The following is a 17,706-nucleotide window of genomic DNA, read 5'->3' on the forward strand; positions in this document are numbered from 1 at the left end:
TGCGGTGTTTTATGAGTGTCACTGAGCTCCAGTAGATGGGTGGCACCGTCCAGTCCATCCTTCCTGAGGTTCTACCTGCTGCGTCTGTCAGTCACTGAAATAGCGGTGTTTAGTGCTCTTGTGGGGAGTTGTCTGGTTCTGTGTCCATCCACTGTGATAGTGGATTTGTCTATTTCTGGTTGCAGTTTTATCGGTTTGTCCTCACATATTTTGATGTTCTGTTGTTAGAGGCGTGTATGTTAAGGACTGTCATGTCTTCTTGGAGAAGTGACCCCTTTCACATCATGGAATGCCTCTTTGTCCCTGAGAATTTCCCTTGTTCTGAAATCTGCTTTGTCTGAAATTAACACAGCTCCTCTAGCTTTCCTTGGATGTGTGTTAGCCTGACTTAATCTTGTCCTGTCCCTTTACTCCTAATCCAGCTGTGTCTTTACAACGAAAGTGGGTTTCTTCTGGACAGCATGTAGTTCACTCTTATTTTTTCATATTAGTCTGAAATCTCTCTTACTGGCCGCATTGAGATCATTCCTATTTAAAGTGATTATTGAAATAATTGGATTACTATCTACCATATTTCTAACTGGTTCTATCCATTTCTTTTGATCTTCCCTTTTTTGTCTTGCACTTTTAAAATTATTTTTTGCCTTCTATAGTTTTAACTGAGCATTTCATATGATTCCACTTTTTCTTTTAGTGTGTCAATTAGATTTCTTTACAGTTTTTAAATGGTTTCCATAGAGCTTACAATTTAAATTTACAACTAACCTCACTTCACTTTGAAAGGACACTGTTTCTTCATGGTTAATGCGGGTCCCTATGACAGAGTCCTCCCGATTCCTCCCTCCCATCCCGTGTAAAATGGCGCCACTTGTTCATGAACTATTATCACCAAGTGTATTTTACAATGATTATTTTGAACAAGATGAACCTGTTAGATCAGTTTAGAATAAGAAAAACTGAACACTGTTTTATTTTTCCTTTGATTATTCCTTCTCTAAGTTCCCTACATCCATTAGCTGAGTTTTCCTGTGGGTGGGGAAAACCCAGCCCTGATCCCATTTCAGGAAGAGATGGGAAACCCCTTCTTAGACAGTTTGGCTGAGCTTTTGCTTTTTAACATCATTCTGGAAGCGTGTTCTAATGGCGGAACAACTGCTGCTGCCAAGAGCATCTCCGGGAGCGCTGCCCAGAAGGTGTCCCAGGGAGGGATGGGTCTCTGCTGGACACGGGTCCCCTGCCCCCTCCGCCCCAGCCTGCCCCCTCCACCGCTGCCTAGAAGCCCCAAGGTGAGGAGACAGACCTGAACCCTCTAACCGGGCACCTGCTGTCTGAAGATCGGAGTCCAACTCCGAGTCCGAACCCTCCTCGGCCCCCGGGACCCCTGCAGGAAGCCCAGGGGCCGCCGCCTCCTCCTCCTGCTCTTCACTCTCCTCCGACCTCTCGCAGGTACCCTCATGGTTCCGTCCATTTCACAGTCGCGGGTTCTCGGCTGGGACTGAGTCAGGCGGCACCTAGAGGGCGGCCGGGGATGTGGGCGGACCTGCCGGCCGCATGGACCAATCCTATGTGGCGGGCCGCGGACAGGCGCCCCCCGCAGCCAGTAGAGACGCGCTCCCCGTGGCGGTCGCCCGGGCAACCCCGGGCTGTTGGTGGCTGCGGACTCCGCAGCTGGACTGCACTGACCTTGAGCCTGCTCCTGGCCAGGGCGCAGAAAGGCGCGCGCCACGGGCCAGACGCAGGGCTGGGCGCCTTGCAGGCGCTTGTTCCCCCTGCCGCCCACGTGGGTCCAGCAGCGCCCGCCTTCCGCGAACTGGGGACCCTGCCTGACTCCAGAGCTGTGCTTAGTCCCTGCGCTAAGGGGTGGGGCAGCTCTGCAGGAGCATCCCACAGGAGGGCCTGGGGGACCTTGCAGAGCCAGCCAGCCACCTCTCTGGAGCCAGAGTCTCACTCTCTCTCTGTGGGTCCCCGTTCTCTCTCCTGCTCCAGCTTCTCGTGTGCGGCTTCCTCCACCAGGAACATCCCTCCCCAGCTTCGCTTGTTGAACTTCAGATTCTGCAGTGTCAGCTCAGAGGGCCCTTCTTCCTGAAGCTTTCCTTGGCCCCTCCTGGGCTCTGCCACCACCATGGCACCCTCTCAAATTACCTATAACCCTGTCATCCCCTCACCCCCAAGGAAGTGAGGTCAAAGGACAGGGGAGAGGGGCTGCTCCTGTCGGTGCCCCAGGGCCCCGCAGATGGAGTGTGGGGAGGAAGGGAGGCCCAGGGCAGCTGGGGTTTGGGACTGAGCCCAGGGCTGGGGTGGGGCTGGATCCTGCCCCGAGTGTCCCTTTAACAGCTGGCCTGGCCTGGCCTGGCCTCGGCCCCTGCTTTGCCTCCTGTTCAGCTGGGGCTGCAGCTGCTGTGCTGACTCCTGCTCCCAGCAGCCAGCAGGAGCTGAGAGCAGGGGCTCCCCAGGGGCCTGGACAGGCTGGGGCTTCTGGATTACAAAACTGAGAAGTAAGTGATGAGCAGGAAGTGGCGGGTGGGCACCCTGCAGAGGCTGCTGCAGCTCGGGGTCCTGGTCTATGTGGTGGGTGAGAGAATGGCTCCTGGGTGGGTTGGCTGGAGGGACCCTGACTGGTCCTGCTGGGCTGAGGGTTGGGGGTCTGACTCTCCAGGGGCTGGGATGGTGGTGGTGGAGGGAGCATGTTGGACAGGGGAGGGGCAGAAGGAAGGATCTCTGTCTGTCTAGAGGCCAGCAGGGACAAGAGCGAGCCATGTGCTTGTGTCCTCCTGTGTGCCCAACTGCCTCCTTTGCTGGGCCTTGTCCCCAGCCCCGTGTTGCGCTCTGGGCACAGAGCAGGATGGGTCTTGCCCTGCCCAGGAGGCTCCGGGAGGGCAGGATGTAGTCCCTGACCCCTGTGAGAGCTGCAGCCCTGAGGCCCCTGAGAAAGGCCACCAGCTGTGCTGGGTCAGGGGAGCCTTTGAGGAGGAGCTGGTGTGGCCGGGGGAGGGGAGGAGGAGGAGTGGTGAGGGAGGAGGTGGGCAGCTCAGACTGAGCGCATGGCTCTCTGATGCCTGGCCGAAACGTCTGGCCTGTGCAGGGTGTTTGGGTGGAAATGAGGCTGGAGAAGAGGCGGGATCTGAATGCTGTGCTGGGAGCCTATAGGGTGTGTAGGGGCTGAGTGGGCGGGACCAGCTCTGCTGCTGCTCACCATGTGCTGGGGACACGCCACACTGCCCATCGCCTCCTCCCCAGGTGGGCCCTTCCCACCAGAGAAGGCTACCAGGAGCCGACCATGGACCCCCAGGTTTCCGTCATCACCAAACTCAAAGGGGTTTCCATGACCCAGAAAAGGAGCTGGGGAACCGGTGGTGGGACATGGTGACTTTGTGAAGCTGCCACAGGTGGGTGTCTGGGTGCTGCTGCCAGGTGCTGACACCTCTGACCCCACCCCTGTCGTGAGTGTATGAAAGAGGGGATGTGATGCCAGAGGGGGTGCTGGCGCTGTCACAGGGCTGGGCTCAGGAAGGGCCTGACCGAGGAGTGGCCCTGGACAGGCTCTCGGGGATGTGTCAGAGGTTTCCAGGCTGGCAGCTGGGTTTGGGAGGGAAGGGGTCCTGCCTCATCGAGTCATCGACCTTGTGCCCCAGGACAACCCTGTGCCTCCAGGTAGGTGAGTCGTGTCGGAGACAGGATTCAGGCTGGGTTTCCAGCCATTTCTGAGCCCCTGTCTGCCTCTTTGAGGCAAGTTTTTTTCTCTATTTTTCTCTATTCACTCTCATTAGCTCAACCCGAATTCTCCATGAGCCTCATGCTTCCAGGCACTGAGGATCCAGAGCTAAATTGGGCCGGGCGCCCGCCCAGGCTAGTGGGGAGGTGGACCCCTCATTGCATGCATGGCTGGGGGCCAGCAGAGCAGGTGGTGAGCTCTGCCTAGGAAAAAGCATGGGCTGTGGGGAAGGGTGGCTGGCACCATGTGCTACCCATGACAGTTCTGCATGTGTCGGGGATGCACACCCAGGAAGGGAGGGGAGGGCTGGGCAGCGGTCAGGATCTGCAGGGACTAGGTGGCCGCCATCATGGAAAAGGAGCCTCCAAGGGTGGCAAGCAAAGGCTGGCAGGCTCTGATGGTGTTACCTGTGAAAGCTCAGCCTGGCTGCTACGTGAAGTGCACCGGGGGTCCACAAGAAGACCACAGGGACAGCAGAGCCATGTCTGTGCCAGTGCCTGACACTTGAGGGTGCTTCCTCTCCCAGGTCTGGGACTCCCAGAGAGCTTGTCCCCATCCCCTCCTGGCTGATGCCCAGAACTCTGTGACCTTGTGCAGGCACTAATGTCCCTGTTTACAGCAGAACAAGTCAGGAAGGGACTGGCCTGTGGTTCCTTGGCCAGTGTGTGGGGTCCATGTCCCTAGAGACCACTCTGAGGAGGGTCCCGCCCCTTGTGTGCCACGCCCAGCATGTCCACCCTGGCATGACTCACCCTCCCAGAGTCCCTCCACGGTCCCTATTCTGTCATCTGAATTGGACCAGAGGAGCTGGGCCTCGAGGAGTCACTTCTGCCCCTCCCCCGGAGACAGAACTGTCGGGAGGGAAGGAGTCTCGCTCTGCCTTGGGAGACAGCGCTGCACCCCTATCTGGCTGGGGAGCTGTTCACCCTCCCCCTCTGACCACCTCCTTTTATTTGCACCCTCCAGGTTTCCCATGTGCCCCAAACTCAGGGAACCTGGGGGCTAAGCAGGGGAGGGGTGTGTCCCTGGGGACTGCAGGGCTGGGTCACTCAGGGGAGACACCTCCTGGGCCTGGACAGCTCTGCTCTCTCACCACCTCAGCCCCCTCATCCCACTGGGGACCTGCTGGGTGACGAGGACTGTCCTGAAGGGGAGACGGGGATGCACAGCCACGGTGACTGTGGGCCCTGTCTTCTAGCACCTCCACGGGGATAGGGGTTCAGGGGGCTGGGCTGGGACCCTGTGTTGCTCCCACGTGCAGGCCTGGTGGTGTCTCTGTGTCTCTTCTTTCTGCCAGCAGCCCCCTGCCCACGCCCGTCCCAGGCCCTATGGGGATTGGAGGCCTGGAGTTTGTCTTGTGTTTTCAAGGCACAAAAATGGGCCAGTGTGTGATCTCTAAGGGGACCCAAAGGACTTGTGAGATCTGGGGCTGGTGCCCCATGGAGAGTGACACTGTGCCTGTGTAAGTGTCTCTGACATCCAGGGCAGGGTCCCAGGACCCGCAGAGCCTGCCCTTACCTCCCCCACCTGCAGGAAGCCCCTGCTGGTCCAGGCTGAGAACTTCACGCTGTTCATCAAAATCACTGTCACCTTCAGCAAGTTCAGCTTCTCCAAGTAAGCATGGTGGGTCCTGGCTGGCCCTGATCATCCTTGTCCCCTCCTGGCCCGACCATTGGCCCCAACCCCTCTCAGGTCCACTGGCTTAGAGACTTGGGACACCACCTATTTCAAGCTCTGTTGCTGTGACCCACGCTTCAGCCCCTGCTGTCCTGTGTTCTGCATCGGGACCTCATGGCCATGGCTGGAGGTGTCTTTGAGGACCTGGCATTGATGGTGGACCCGTGGGGGTCAGGGTTCCGGGAGGCCTCGGGAAGAGGGCCTGGGGCCTGCGTGCTGGTGGAGCAGTGATGCACTGTGTGCAGGGCGGTGCTGTGGCATCCACGTCCGCTGGGACTGTGACCTGGACGCCAGGGGCTCGGACTGCCAGCCCCACGACTCCTTCCAGCTGCAGGAGTGGAGCTACAACTTCAGGTGCGGCCCCACTGCCCGCCCGCTGCTCCTCAGCCAGGTCCTCCCCGACCTGTCCTCCTGTGGTGGCCGGGACAGACCACAGCCTGGCCCATCCCTCTGGACGCTCTGGACGTGTGAGGGGGTCCTAGCGCAGGAGGGGGTCTCTCAGCTCCAGGTCCCCCAGCACAGGCTCCGTCCAGCCTCCCTCCTGAGCCCTTTGGCCTACACCCCGTCTGTCCCCACACCCTGCTGCAGCTGGGACCCCTCACCCCAGCCCCTCCTCCACTCCGCCCTGCCTCCAGCACCTCCCTCCACGGCACAGGGGCTTTCTTGTTACTTTTCCCTTAAGGTTTTATCTAAAAATTACAAAAATATAAAGAAAACCTCAAAGATTAGTCCCACAAAAACTCATGTAGCCTTCATCTGGGTTCACCACACTTGTTTTTGTGTTTTTTTTTTTTTTTTTTCACCATTCTGCCCCATTTCCTCTCTCTCTTCCTCTCTCGAGAACCGGGTATATTTAGATGGATTTCACAGGAAACTGTTGGAAAGTAAGTGGCAGGTATCCAGACACTCACCCCTCTCACTGCTGTCCTGAGAATGAGGACCTTCCCCAGGTGACCGCTGTTCTCTTCTCACACTCAGGAAATTTAACATTGGCAGATAAATCTAATATTAAATTTCCCCAGCTGTGCCAGAAATGGTCCTAAATCTTTTATTTTTTAATCCAAGATGCACTCAAGGCTCTTGCGTTGCATATATTCTCATGTCTTTGAGGCTCCTAAGGAGACTGTCCCATCCTTCTGCCCCCTCATGTCACCTCGTCACCCTCACACATATGTGCACACAGCCACCAGCCCTGGAGGTGACGCCCATGACACTGCCTGCTGGGTCCTCCTGGCCTGGCTTCGCTGGCCCCCCAGCCCTGTGCAACCATGTGGGGCTGGACCCGCCCACACCCTGCTCCCCTCCCCTCTGCACTCTCCCCGCCCTCTGTCTCTGCCTAGAGCTCCTCCCTGAGCCCTGGGAGTCCAGCCTGAGGGTCTCCTGGCAGGAAGTCTTCCCTGGTTCCCCGGGGAGAGTGAGTGCCCCTCTCTGGACCCCACAGCCCCGGGATGCCCCACCTCCTCAATCCCCACTACCAGTGTCTGTTTAGGGACCCCTCTATCCCCGTCCCCTCAGCAGGCAGGGAGCTTCTGAGAGGCAGGTCCCAGCTTGCTTGTCCCCTGTGTCGTCAGCAGTGACACAGGGCTGAGACCCAGGACTCAGGCTGGGGTGGATGGAGTCAGTGGATGAGTAAGATGAGGCCTGTGAGGGCCAGGCCACCCAGGAGTGGGCAGAGCAGCCACTGGACTCTCTCCTGCCCCAGAACAGCCGCTCAGTGGGGGGAGGCCTCAGGCATGGAGGCCCGGAGCCTGCTCAGCTCTACGGGATCTGCTTTGACATCCTCGTCCCTGGGCAGGTAGGGGCCAGGCTGGGGCAGGTGGGGTGGGCAGGGGTGAGGGGTGGGAGGAATGACAGCCACAGGCAGAGAGGCTCAGCCCAGGTCTCTCTCAGGCAGGGAAGTTCGGGCTCATCCTCACAACCCTCGCTCTGGGCACTGGAGCGGCCCGGCTGGGTGTGGTGAGTCTGACCATCCTGGCTCCCTCTAGCTGCTGGCAACCATGTGCCCCTTGAGTGTACCCCCGGGCTCTCAGGGCTGACACTGAGTCTTGGGGTGAGGGCTGGGGAGGCGGTGGGATGGCAGTTTGGGGGCCAGGCCGTGTGTCTGCTCTGCCTCTCCCAGATCACCCCCTTCTGTGACCTACTGCTGTTGTACGTGGATGGAGAAGCCCATTTCTACTGGAGGACCAAGCATGAGGAGGGGGCTGCGGGCCTGCCTGACCCTGGGCTACACTTTGGAGGATGGTGGCTGGAGCCCCGCCCTGCTGTCCTCATCTGCAGGCAAAGGCCCCAAAGGGAACTGCCAACCCTGAGCAGACAGGCGGCTTCCCCACCCCCACATCTGGCTGCCCAGGTGCCTTAGACGGGGCCCAGCACCTGTCCCCACTGCTTCTGCTGGGAGCTGGACACCGTCACCAGGGTGGGACTGGCACCCACTCGCTGGCCCATTCCTGAGGCCTGTAGCCTTTCTCTGCTGGTTGGGGGCTGAGGACTGGAAAGGTTGGGGGTCCAACTTTGGCTACTCATGGCTGAAGCCCTGGCAGGACCAGGGCAGAGGTGGGGGGAGAATTCTACCCTTCAGCTCCCAGATAGACTGTCCCTCCCTGAGCTCCAGCCTCGGCAGGTGCTGCCTGGGGACCACAGAAGCCAGTTTTGTGTAGAGACTGCAGGGAACAGATGCAGGGCCCTGGTCCAGTGGGGCTCCGCCTGGGGCTGGAGACGCTCTCCCAGGCCCCGTCTCCAGTGTTCCCAGCAGCTCCCCGCTCTCCAGCTGTCCACCACACTGGCGGTGGTCGCCTCTGGGCCTGCCTGGCTCCCAGCCCTCCTCCCCCTGCTGGCACCCTCTGACAGGGAGAGCCCCTGCCCTCTCAGCTGCCCCGCACTGGGGTCTGTGCAGCCAGAGTCCAAGGCCAGGGAGAAGGCAGCCTGACAAGAGGAGCTGTGGCAGCTGCTCTGTGCTGGGTTCCCAGGTCAGGGCCCCTCCCAGCTCTGGGCCTCATCCACGGAGTGAGGAGTGTGGTGGGCAGATGATCCGACCTCCTAGGACCCCATTTAAGGGCACAGGACCCTCTTGGGCCCATACCTGCTCAGCTGATGAGTACCAGCCCCTTCCTGGTGCTAGCTTTCGGGCTGTGGAGGGCTGGGATGGGAGCAGCAGAGGGGCTGAGTTGGTGGGCATGGGGTCCTTTGGGTCCTTCTGTCTGTCTCCTTTGTAACCCCCAGCCCAATGCCCTGGAACCTGCTCACTGGGCTCCTGGGAGCCATGGGGTGGGGAGGCTGTATATCTGGACACATATGTCACTGCTGCCCAAGGTCACACCCAAGAATATGTCTGGGCAGCTGCCTACTCCAGCCAGAGCAACTGCACGAGGACCACGCTCTGACCAAGACCCCAGTGGGAGCCCAGGGGCTGGAGAGAATGTCCCTAACAGAGGACACGGGGCCCCCAGCAGGCTGACCTGGTTCAGGCTCTGGAATCCTCCTGGGGGCCTAAGTCCTGCCTGCTGGAGAATTTCCCCATGTCCTGGGCCCACGGTCAGGAGGGGAGGGATGGGGCTGCAGGAGCCAAGCCAAGACCCCTCTGGGGCCTGGGAACCCCCAAAGATGGGGTCCCATTGTCACCAGGTAGGCTGAAGGTACCTGGAGCAGGCCCAGGCACTTGTGTCCCCACAGGCACACGTGTGTCCCACCCTGAGCTTTTGTCACAAAGCCCTGAGGGAGTGGCAGGGAGAGACGCCGCTGGAAGCTGCTGGCCGCCCTGGGCTGGGAAACAGCTGCTCCCTCAGTCTGCACGTGGATGCATGCCCAGGGGACCATGTGGGCCATGTGGGCCTGTGCCTGAGAGATGTATGTGCCCGGGCAGGGAGCCCTCTCCATCCAGGGCAGGCCTCAGGATTGCCCTGCTCTCTGGGGGCTCTGGGAAACCGAGGGAACCCTGGAACTGCACTGCCCTTTCTAGGCGGCCTCCTTGGGGTCCAGGCTCTGCTCTCTGGATCTACCCCGAAGGGGACATGTGGGGAGCCTGGCAGGGAGCCTGGCCCCGCCCTGTCAGGGACCCCTCTATGCCTGGTATGTGTAGCTCCCCTGTGAGCTGGGCAGAGGGCACTGGCTTGAGGGCAGAATCCCAGGACCGAGGTCTGGCCATGTCCCTGGCTCAGGGCTGTCCCAGAACTGGCACCCTCACCTTATAGAACCTTGTCAAATGTGCTGTAGGTTGGAGATAATCATCTGGTTCCTGGGGACAGGTAAGGACTAAGGATCACAAAGACCCCACAGTGGACACAGCAGCAGGCCACATTGCTGGCCGATCTGTTATTATTGTGGATCCTTGGGACTCGGGCCTCTTCCCTGCCCGCCCTACTCCACCTGCTCAGGTAGCTGGAGTTGGTCGTAAACTGGAAGACGCTGGGCAAAGAGACCCCCACACCAGCGCTGCCCATGGCCCACTCCCCAAGACTCAAAGCTTGGCACCTGGGCTAAGGTCCTGAGGTCCTGAGGACCCCCCAGCATGGGCAGGCCTGCAAACCCAAGCTACCCCAGATAGAGGGGCTGCCAGCTTCTCCGGCCTCCCAAGGAGGTGGGGGAGGGCAGTCAAGTCCCAGTAGTCCTCATGGACTAGAGGGCTGCTCCGTGAGTCTGGGCTCCTGGGCCGGTGCCTGGCTGGGGGACTGCAGGGCTGGCACCATCTCCTCCAGGCTGCCGTGTGTGGCAGTCAACCCCGGCTGCTCCCGCTGGTTCTCCTTGCTGTGCCAGATGCCATAGCCAAAATACACCACAAGTCCTGCAAGGGTGGCATAAGCCTGAGGGGCAGGTCCCAGCCCTGCTTCCCTGTGTGCCCTCCTCCTGCAGCCCCCTGGGGTCCCAGCCTGGCCCCCACTCACCAATCAGCAGCCCGATGGACAAGCACAGCCAGGCCACGTAGCTCAGCTGCAGCATGAGGAAGATGTTGAGGAGGATGCTCAGGGCGGGAGTCAGGGGCACCATGGGGACCTGAGGGGACAAGGGCAGGGCTGGGCTGCAGGGAAGGGCTGCTGGCCCAGGGCCTGATTTCTCAGGAGTCCACAGAGCCTTCCTCTGCCTCTGGAGATTCTGGAGACAAGGGCCCACCCGCCATGCAGAGAGAGGGGGCTGGGGTACTGGCCTCCCCCACCCTGCAGCCCTGGTGCATCCTGCCACGGCAGAGGAGGAAGGGGCGAAGGGAGCCAGCTGGGCTGAGCACGGTGGGTGCTGGCTGGAGGAAGTACCTGAAAGGTGTCCTGCCGGTGCTGTTGCTGGTGGGCCCCCAGGACGAGAAGACTGAGCAGAAACGTGGCGGAGCTAAGCAGGAGCAGCAGGGTGTAGCCCCAGGGCGGGAGGTGCAGGGCCGAGTCCCCGAAGACCAGCACGCAGTCCAGAGTGATGGCTGAGGCCACCAGGACACCGAGGGCCCAGGCCACAGCGACTCCAGGCCTGCACCCACCCAGGAAGCGGAGGTAGGGCCTCAGGGCTGGTCGCAGCTGCCCGGGCTCAGGGGCTGAGGTCTGCTCTCTGCCCACAGGGCTGCCTGGGCCCTGAGAACTGGATGGAGGGGACTTTCGGAAGCGTAGCATGATAATGCTAATGGTCAGGACAGTGAGGACCAGAAGTGTTCCAATAGACAGGAAATGGACCAGTGCCTGGAGGTCCAGCAGCAGCGCCAGGAAAGCCATGAGAATCCCGAACACCAGGAGGCTCACCACAGGCACTCATGTCCGGGGGTGCACGCGGGCAAACACCTGGAAGAAGAGCCCGTCGGCAGCCATGGCACAGAGCATGCGTGGCACGAACAAGAAGATGGTGAGCAGGAGAGTGGTCATGGCTGTGGAGGAGGGTGGGAGACTGGTCACCATGGTGCACAGGCCCATCGGGGGCTGCTGCTGGGGACTAGGGCATGGGTGGCCCCTTGGGAACACGGGCATGAGTTTGTCTGGGCTCTGAGAGTGGGTGCTGGATTGCTCCCCCTCACCACCCAGGAATGGGACATCCCTAGTTTAGGTGACAGACCCACTGGAGAATCTGACGAGGACTGAATCCCTCTGCCTGGAAGGATCTGGAAGCACATGCCCAGAACTGACATTCCGTGTATGACTGGGAGGGGCGGTGAGTGCTCCCTCCCAAGGTGTCCAGGTAGAGAGTTTAATCATGGGCCCAGGATGCAACTGGGAGCACAGGCCCCGATGGAGATGTGTGCCCTAAGCCTCCAGGGGTCCCACCCCTCTGTTCCCTCCCACCTTGTTCAGAAGAGCCCCTTACCACAGATTGCACCAGCTGCCACGATGAAGGCCGCCCAGCTATAGCCCCGCTGGAGGAAGGAATCAGCAAGGGCTGAGTTAGGGTCTAGGCTGTGCCAGGGCACCATGAGGGTGAGCACAGTGGAGACAAGGATGTTGGCACCAGCCATCAGACCAACTGAGATAGCGATGGCCATAGGAATGGCTCGCTTTGGGTTCCGGGCCTCCTCGCTGGAGGAAGCAATGGCGCCAAAGCCCACAAAGGTGTAGAAGCAGGTGGCAGCACCAGCCATGACGCCAGAGAAACCAAAGGGTGCAAAGCCGCCCTCCTCAGCACTCCAGTTGTGCGGGCGGGCCAGGACAAACCCCAGGATGATGATGAAGAGGATGATGGCCAGGCTGATGGCAGAAAAGGTGTGGTTGAGCCAGGAAGAGACACGGGCTCCACAGCAGATGAGAGCCAAGACCAAAAGTATGATGGCAGCAGCCAAGAAGTCTGGGTACCGGGCCAGGATGGGCAACTGCCAGATGGCCACATGGGCCTCAGTGAAACTCTGGATGCGGTGGCTAAAGATGACATCCAGGTAGCTGCTCCAGATGCGGGCCACGGCGGATCCACCAAGGAGGCACTGGATGAGCATGATCCAGCCAACGAGGAAGGCCCACAGCTCACCCGTGAATACATAGGTGAACAGGTAGGCAGAGCCCCTGCAGGGCACACGCACTGCAAGCTCCGCGTAGCATAGGGCTGTGAGCAGGGAGGCCACAGCGGCCACGCTGAAGGACACAAGCATCGCAGGGCCAACCATCCTCTTGGCCACGGTGCCTGTGAGCACATAGAGGCCAAAGCCCACCATGCCACCCACACCCAGCAGTGTCAGGTCCAGTGTGCTCAGGCAACGCCGCAGTGATGTCTCTGTGGTGGGCTCCTCCGGTGTTTTCCGCCGGTTCAGCTTCTGGCAGAAGCGTGCCAGGCTGGAGGTGCTGGGCAGCCCCCGGGCCATGGTGGGCAGTTGAGAGGAGCACCAAGTCAGCTGCTGGCACCTACAAGGATGAGAGGGGAGTGACAGGTTTCCCTGGGTCCTGACCAGCCTTCAGTCCTTGCTCTGACCCTGCCCTGGGGACCCAAGCCTGGAACCACTGGCAGCTGGAGGCCTGGATGAGGCAGGCTCAGGGCCTGGCAGCCGGGTAGGCAGGAGGCCACAGGGAAGTGTGGGGATCCCTTCGGCTTGCCTCTCGAGCAAGGGACTGGGTGTTTGGGAGGGGTCCTGAGAGTGGGGAGGGGACAGCCCCAGGGAGCCAGGCTAGGAACCCCTCCTGTGCTCTGGGATCCCAGAGCACATTGGAAACCTGAGGCTTCCCAAGAATGGGGCCAGGCCTCCAGGACCCAGGATTGGAGTGATGCTGTGGCCCTGGGCTTCACCCAGGTGGCCACCTGACCTCAGACAGTGATGTTCATGCCCCATCCCCTGCCTTCCAGTTTGGTCTATCATTTCACCCCACTGGGAGTGGGGGGCACCCTGAGCCCTGCGCCCAATGCCAAGGCCCTGCGTCCCCACCCTGCACCTTGACACACTGTTGCTTCACCAGTGCCAGAGAAACTTTTGCCACACCGCTGTCCCTAGGTACCCTAGGCTTCATGACCTCTCTGGCTGAGTTCAACCACACAGGACTTGCTCTGAATCCCCTGCTGTCCCCATTGCTGCCCCTCAGCACGCTGGGCCTGCTCCACCCCTGGGTGCCAGATCCAGCACTGGACCCTGCCTCACAGTCCCACACGCACTCAGCCCACCCTGCCCACACCTCACACGGTCAAGACAAGAGCTCACCAGGTTCTGGGGAAGCCCTATGACTGTGCCTGGCTCACAGATGAGGAAGCCCAGGCCACAGGGTAACTGACTAGCCCAGGTCACCAGGGTGGCCTCAGGAGGTGGGTGGAGGCTAAGGTCCAGGTCTGGGAGGGATCTGGAGCCCACCCAGTTAACACTGCTGCTGATACCCTACATGATTCCTCATCCTAACACACAGACCCCACCAGCTGGGCACCATCCAGGCCCCTCGACCCTGGGAGGTGTTGGGGCTGCGGGAGTCAGGCAAGACGCTGGTAAGATGAGGGTCTGAATGTGGCTGAGAGGCCCTGGGCAGTCCCTGACCTCTGGCACAATGGGATGGCAGTAAGCCACCCTCACCCACTGACAAGGGAGCGCCCGGCTGTGGGGAGTGTTCTGTAAATTGGCAGAACTCATGCTGGCTGTTCTGAGCTTCCAGCTACAGACAGTGTCCTGAAAGGAGGCAAGCAGAGCCCTGGGGACGACCTCCAGCCCTCCAGCTTAGGGCACACCTAGGGGCCCTCAGACATCAATGGCAGCCCCTCCCAGCCCAGGAGCAACTGTCAAGCCTAGGGGACCCAAACAATGGCTCCCTACTTGTGGATATCTGTGAGAGGTGTCATGGACTGAGCATCTGCTTCATGCCAGTCCCTGCATCATGGGGACACATCACATGTCTGGTCACGTGACCATCACAAAGCCCCGAGGCTTATTTATTCCTGGGGCTGAGGGGTCTTTGTCCTTCTGCTCTTTCCACTCCTTTGAAAGTGGAAAGGCTGGTGTGACAGGGTGTGAACTTGTTTACAGCAAAATGAGGACAATCCATCCGAGAAAAGCAAAACCAAAACAGTCATCCTCTTCCCCCAGAACTCTCTCCATGTTGTCAGGTTTCTATGTGGTTTGTGGGATAGGACGTTAGGGGCCTCTACAGGCTGTCTGGCTCAGCAGGCTGGTGACAGAGTGGTGGACTCCCAGGCAAGATGGTGCCACTTGGAACACTCTGCCTTAGCCAGCCCCTTGCTCCCTTCTGGTATGTGGCTGACACTGTCTTGAGGGGCTTCTCAGATGGGCTCCCACTTCCTGCAGGGGTGACACCTCCCGCACCTCGCTCCTGTGTGGCCTCAGCATAACTGAGCAGATGCTCCTTGCTCTGAAACGCCTTCACAGAAACCCAGAAAAATGCAGGAGCTCCCCCAAGGCCTGACTGATGGCCACATGAGAGCTGTTGTGCAGGGTTTCAGAGCACTGACTTTTCATCTACCCAGAGAAGGGCTCTCACCACACCCTCTTCACAGGCTCCAATATCCGATGGGTATTCGTGGTCAAGTGTGGTCGACGCAGTAAACTGTAAACTTCTAGGGACATGGCTGGGCCAAGTGCTGGACCCCAGTGAGCAAGGCAGTTACACTGAGAAACACCTAGAGATGCAGTGAAGAGAAAGCACCAAAAATACAAGAAGAAGAGAGAACACTTCCCACCTCATCCTACACAGCCAGGAGCACCCTGACACCAAACCCAGCAAAGACATCACAAGGAAAGAAAACTACAGACCAACATCTTTTATGAATATAAATGCAGAATTGCTCAACTGAGTACCAGCAAATTGAATCCAGCAACATATAAAAATTAGCAAGTAGGATTTATCCTAGAAACGCAAGATTGAATTAACATATGAAAATCAATGTAGTATGCCAGACTAATCGAATAAAGGACAAAAACCACACCATTGTCTCAACAGACACAGAAAAAAGTCAACAAACCTGGAATAGAAGGGACCTCCGCTCCCCCCCAAACTGACGAAGACCATCCACGAAAATCCCTCGGCTGTTGTGCTCAGTGGTGAGAGACCGAAAGCTTTCCCTTTGCTCAGGAACAACATCGGGAGGTCCTCTCACCACTTGTATCCAACATTTTACTGGAGGCTCTGGCCATGGCAATTATGTGAGAACATGAAATAAAAGGAATCCAGGGGCCGGCCTGGTGGTGCAGTGGTTAAGTTTGCACATTCTGCTTCTTGGCAGCCCGGGGTGCGCCAGTTTGGATCCTTGGTGCGGACATGGCACTGCTAGGCAAAAGACATGCTGTGGTAGGTGTCCCACATATAAAGTAGAGGAAGATGGGTATGGATGTTAGCCCAGGGCCAGTCTTCCTCAGCAAAAAGAAGAGAATTGGCAGTAGTTAGCTCAGGGCTAATCTTCCTCAAAAAAAAAAAAAAAAACCCGTAAAACAAAACAAAACAAAAAACCAACAAAACAAAACCAAAAGGACTCCAGGTTGGAAAGGCAGAACTAAGACTATCTCTAGCCTCGGATGACATGATCTTTCCTAGACAACATACTAAGGAATCCACACAGAAATATTAGAACTAATAAACCAATTCAGGAAAGGTGCAGGACACAAGATCAATATACAAAAACCAATTGTATTTCTATACGTCTACAATGAACTATCCAGAAATGAAATTAAGAAAACAATTCTGCCTACAAAGCATCAAAAAAATTTATGTATAAACATATTTAGAGTAAATTTAACATAAGAAATGCAAGACTTGTACACTGACAACTACTAAATATCATTGAAAAAAGTTAAATAAGACCTAAATAAGTGGAAAGACATCCCATGTTCATGGACTGGAATACCTAATATTGTCAAGAAGGCAATACCCCCCAAATTGGTCTGCGGATTCAGTTAAATCTCTATTAAAATCCAAAATGCCTATTTTGCAGAAATCATCAAGTTGATCCTAAAATTCATGTGGAGGTGCAAGGGACCCAGAAGAGCCAAAACAATTTTGACAAAGAGCAAAGTTGGAGGACTTACATGTTCTGATTTCTTAACTGACTATAAAGCTACAGGAATCAAGACAGTGTGTTACTGACATAAAGATAGACATAGATCAATGGAATAGAATTGAGAATTCAAAAACATGGGAAAATAATTTTTAAAAATTTATGACCAATTTAAAATTATGGCCAATAGATTTTTAAAAAATAGACTTTATTTTTTTTTACAGCAGTTTTAGGTTCACAACAAAATTGAGCAGAAGGTGGAGTTCTCATATTCCCTCAGCCCCCACACATGCACAGCCTCCCTGACTATGAACATCCCCCACCAGATTGGTACATTTATTATAACTGATGAACCTACAGTGACACATCGTTATCACCTAGTCCATGGTTTACATTAGGGTTCACTCGGTGTTGTACATTCCATGGGTTTGACAAATGTAGAATGACGTGTGCACACTATTACAGTAAGCCCTAAAAATCCTCTGTGCTTCACCTCTTCATCCCTCCTCCCCACTAACCCCTGGCAACCGCTGATCTTTTCACTGTCTCCACAGTTTGGCCTTTCCAGAAGGTCATAGAGTTGTAATCGAATCATACAGTATGTAGCTTTTTCAGATTGGCTCCTTTCACTTAGTAATATGCACTTAAGTTTCTCCTTGTCTTTTCATGGCTTGATAGCTCATTCATTTTTAGCGCTAAATAATATTCCATTGTCTGGATGAACCACAGTTATTTATGCATTCACCTACTGAAGGATATCCTGGTTGCTCCCAAGTTTTGGCTATTATGAATGAAGCTGCTGTAAACATCCGTGTGCAGGTTTTTGTGTGGACAGAAGTTTTCAACTCATTTGGGTAAATGCAAGGAGTGTGGTTGTTGATTCATAGGATAAAACTATGTTCAGTTTTGTAAGAAATTTCCAAACTGTCTTCCAAACTTGCTGTGCCATATTGCATTGTCACCAGCAATGAATGAGCGCTCCTGTTACTCTGCATCCTCAGCAACATTTGGTGTTGTCAGTGTATTGGATTTCTGCCATTCTAACAGGTGTGTACTGGCATCTCATTGTTGTTTTAGTTTGCAATTCCCTAATGACATAGGATGTGGAGCATCTTTTCATAGGCTTATTTTCCAACTGTACGTCTTTTTTGGTGAGGTGTCTGGATATTTTGCCCATTTTTAATTGGGCTTTTGGTTTTCTTATTGTTGATTTTTAAGAGTTCTTTGTTTATTTTTATAACAATCTTTCATCAAATATGTCTTTTAGAAATATTTTCCCCCTAGTCTATGCCTCATCTTCTCGTTCTCTTGATGTCCAATTCCTTTTTGACAAGAGTGCCAAAACAACTCAATGGGGGAAACAATAGTCTTCTCAACACACTGCAACAACTGGATCTCCACATGCAAATGAATGAAGTCAGACTCCTACCTCACACCACATGCAAGTATTAACT

At 56.6% G+C, this 17,706-nt stretch overlaps 1 protein-coding gene and 1 pseudogene across 1 annotated transcript; one reads left to right on the top strand and one right to left on the bottom strand.

The window, feature by feature from the left end:
- The first annotated feature begins 1,301 nt into the window (after positions 1–1,301).
- On the top strand, positions 1,302–15,454 carry LOC100630726 (P2X purinoceptor 6-like; annotated as a pseudogene).
- LOC100053714 (cationic amino acid transporter 4-like) lies at positions 9,649–15,808 on the bottom strand. Its single transcript, XM_023646735.2, is given in 4 exon segments — positions 9,649–10,166; positions 10,267–10,375; positions 10,630–11,222; positions 11,657–15,808. Coding segments are annotated over 4 exon segments (1,857 nt in total). The 5' UTR covers positions 12,639–15,808; the 3' UTR covers positions 9,649–9,993.
- Positions 15,809–17,706: the final 1,898 nt, after the last annotated feature.

This window comes from Equus caballus, chromosome 8 (genome assembly GCF_041296265.1).
Source record: "Equus caballus isolate H_3958 breed thoroughbred chromosome 8, TB-T2T, whole genome shotgun sequence".
NCBI classification, from domain to species: Eukaryota; Metazoa; Chordata; class Mammalia; order Perissodactyla; family Equidae; genus Equus; species Equus caballus.